At 53.3% G+C, this 3,063-nt stretch overlaps 1 protein-coding gene across 1 annotated transcript in view; it reads left to right on the forward strand.

Annotated features, from left to right (window-relative positions):
- The window catches only part of MICALL1 (MICAL-like 1), a 34,508-nt gene that overhangs the window by 15,116 nt on the left and 16,329 nt on the right, over positions 1–3,063 (forward strand). Inside the window, exons 5-6 of the mRNA XM_010845223.1 lie at positions 994–1,147; positions 2,732–3,057. Of these exons, the coding sequence (XP_010843525.1) occupies positions 994–1,147; positions 2,732–3,057 (480 nt within the window). The remainder of the gene's footprint in view (positions 1–993; positions 1,148–2,731; positions 3,058–3,063) is intronic.

Raw genomic sequence — 3,063 nt, forward strand, 5'->3', positions numbered from 1 at the left:
GCCGGGTTCAGCGGGTGTTCTCAGGCCCTTTCCCGCTGGCTTTGGAAGTAGAGGTTCATAGGTCAGGGCAGAGGGCAGGGGCAGGAGACGGCAGACCCGGGAGGGGCACAGAGCATCCAGGGCACTGACCCTCCATCATGGGACTGGCAAGACTGACACATACCATACAGCAGAGTCTTCCCTTGATTCTCATGAGACCGAACTGTCAACCTCCTAACCTGATTCCGCTTTCTCCTCCCAACAACCCTGGGAGGCGGGTATTGTGTCTGATGTACCGAGAAGGACACTGAAGCCCCAAGAGGTTTGGCCTCTTGTCCAAGATCTCTCAGCTGGGAAGTGCGGGTCACGCTGTCAGTTCCGAGATCTCATGGGGTGATCCCAGACTTTCACATCTGGACAGCACTTCCCAGCATGCAAAGGGCTTTCCCACCTGCTCCCATCTAGTGCTTGCTGGAGGAGCTCCTAAGGGGCAGGGAGCCTGGCCCAGGGTGGGTGCCTAGTGAACATGTGCGGGGCTGAGACAGGCGGGGGTATAGAATTCCACTGGGCAGGTGCGGACCCAAGGCCCAGAGATGGAAGCAGCTTGCTCAAGGTCACGGTGCTTAGAAGCTGAGAAACAGATTTAAATCTACTTGGCTCTGGTTGGGGAGACAGAGGCAGTCAAGGTGGGCCTCGGAGGACAGTCATCTGTCAGGGAAGGTTCACCTGCAGGGACGGGAGAAAGGCTCATACAGCCAGAAGCTGCCTTCCTGCAGAGAGAGCCCCAGAAACTGGAAGCCAAGCTTTTTTTGTTTCCATCCTGACTCAGTGAGCTTGAGCAAGTCTTTCCCTTTCTGGGCTTCCTCAGGGGTGAAACAGTGACAGTCTCCCACCCTCTGCCCCTCCGGGGCTCTGGTGGAGCGGATAGCACCGTGCACACTCGGGGGACGGCCACCATTAGAGCGGGGAAACAGGGTGTGTTCTTGAAAGGGCTGGCGACCCTAACCCCACCCCATTCCCTGCAGGGTGAGGAGTGCTCCTCGGGCAGCCTGTTGAAGCAGGGCTCCCACCGGACCCCCAGCAGCACGTGCGCTGCCTGCCAGCAGCACGTGCACCTGGTGCAGCGTTACCTGGCCGACGGCAAGCTGTACCACCGGCACTGCTTCCGGTGAGCGGGCGGGGCGGGGGCGCCCTGAGAGTCAGCACCGCGGGCTGCCAGGCCCCTCGCCACGCTCTTCGTGCTGGAGCATCTTTCTTATCGCCATTTTACTGATGAACAAACAAACTAGTGAAGGGAGAGCATTATTGGCTCAGTCCCAGAAATAGAGACAGAAACGGGGCCAGAGCTCTTCGAGACTAAGTACCTGATGCTGATCAAGGTACAGAATATGCTTTAAAAGCCTGGAGAAAAGAAAGCACTTTTAAAATTTTCATTTTACTTGTAGTTTTTTCTTCTTTTTTATTTTGCTTTTGTGTTTTCTAAAAAGAAAGCAGTTAAAAAAATCATAGTAACAACTTGCTTTGAACGTGTGGTTCCCGGGGGAAGTGACAGTTTAAAGAAACTTGAGTAAGAGGCAGGGAATATATAAATAGCTTGGAGAATGTATGGAAACCGTGTTACAGCTGAATAGTCAATGAAAACCAGTGAACGGGAGTTATAGCATGTATTCAATGAAAACCAGTGAACGGGAGTTATAGCGTGTATTCAGTGAAAACCAGTGAACGGGAGTTATAGCGTGTATTCAGTGAAAACCAGTGAACGGGAGTTATAGCGTGTATTCAGTGAAAACCAGTGAACGGGAGTTATAGCGTGTATTCAGTGAAAACCAGTGAACGGGAGTTATAGCGTGTATTCAGTGAAAACCAGTGAACGGGAGTTATAGCGTGTATTCAGTGAAAACCAGTGAACGGGAGTTATAGCGTGTATTCAGTGAAAACCAGTGAACGGGAGTTATAGCGTGTATTCAGTGAAAACCAGTGAACGGGAGTTATAGCGTGTATTCAGTGAAAACCAGTGAACGGGAGTTATAGCGTGTATTCAGCTATGGGTGTGTGTGTGTGTGTGTGTGCGTGTGTGCGTGTGTGCGTGTGTGCGTGCCCGTACGTTCAGGTGTAGTGGCTGGACCAGAAACCCAGGCACCTGATTGCAGAACTGAGGTGTCATGAGGGCCAAAATCTTGAGAGAAGGAACCACTGCATTGACGCTGTCATGTCTGGCTGTCAGGACAGTGTTTTAAAATGGTTTTTATGGTAACCATCAGTAAGGCACGTTTGATACCGTGACCAGTCGTAGGTACATCCGTGAAATCAAATTTGCGTAAATAGATACACAACCGGAATTAGGTTCATAAAACAAGTGTGATGCACTCTGTTACATGGTACTTTATTCTGTTTCATAGAAAAACAAAACAAATGGTTGTTTGCAAACCACTAAAGTGAATTTTTGAGGCACTAATGAGCGGTGGCTTGCATACTGGATGGAACCTCGAGGGGGGAACCTTTGCTTCCTCTTGCAGCAGAAACTGAAGGCATGTTTCACAACTATGGTGTTGCTTTCACGTGGTTTTATTGTTCTGCTCTGATTCTGACAGTTACCTTTTTCCTTTTCCGCGGGCAAGTTATGAGTACTGAGACAGGATCCGGCTGGCAGCCGGGAGGAGGAGAAGGTACAGCTTTGGCTGCTGGAGAAGGGGTAGCCAGCACCCTGGGCTGGTTATGTTGACCCCCCCGCCACCCCTCTTCTCGCTGGCAGGTGTCGGCGGTGTTCCAGCACCCTGCTCCCCGGAGCTTACAGGAATGGGCCAGAGGAGGGCACCTTCGTGTGTGCAGAGCACTGTGCCAGACTGGGCCCCAGTGGGCGGTCAGGGGCCAGGCCTGGAACCCCGCCACAGCCAAAGCAGCAGCAACTTACAGAAGAAGCCAAGGAGGTGGAGGGCGGCAGCCCCAGCCCTAAGGCGACTGCAGGAGCCGAGGCGGACGTGCCCAAGGCCAGCCCCGAGGGCCGACCCCAGGTCCCCACCAAGCCCCGGGTTCCCGGCAGACCACAGGAGCTGGCCAGCCCCCCGGCCAGCCGCCCCACACCCG

This window comes from Bison bison, unplaced genomic scaffold (assembly GCF_000754665.1).
Source record: "Bison bison bison isolate TAMUID 2011002044 unplaced genomic scaffold, Bison_UMD1.0 scf7180017864213, whole genome shotgun sequence".
NCBI classification, from domain to species: Eukaryota; Metazoa; Chordata; class Mammalia; order Artiodactyla; family Bovidae; genus Bison; species Bison bison.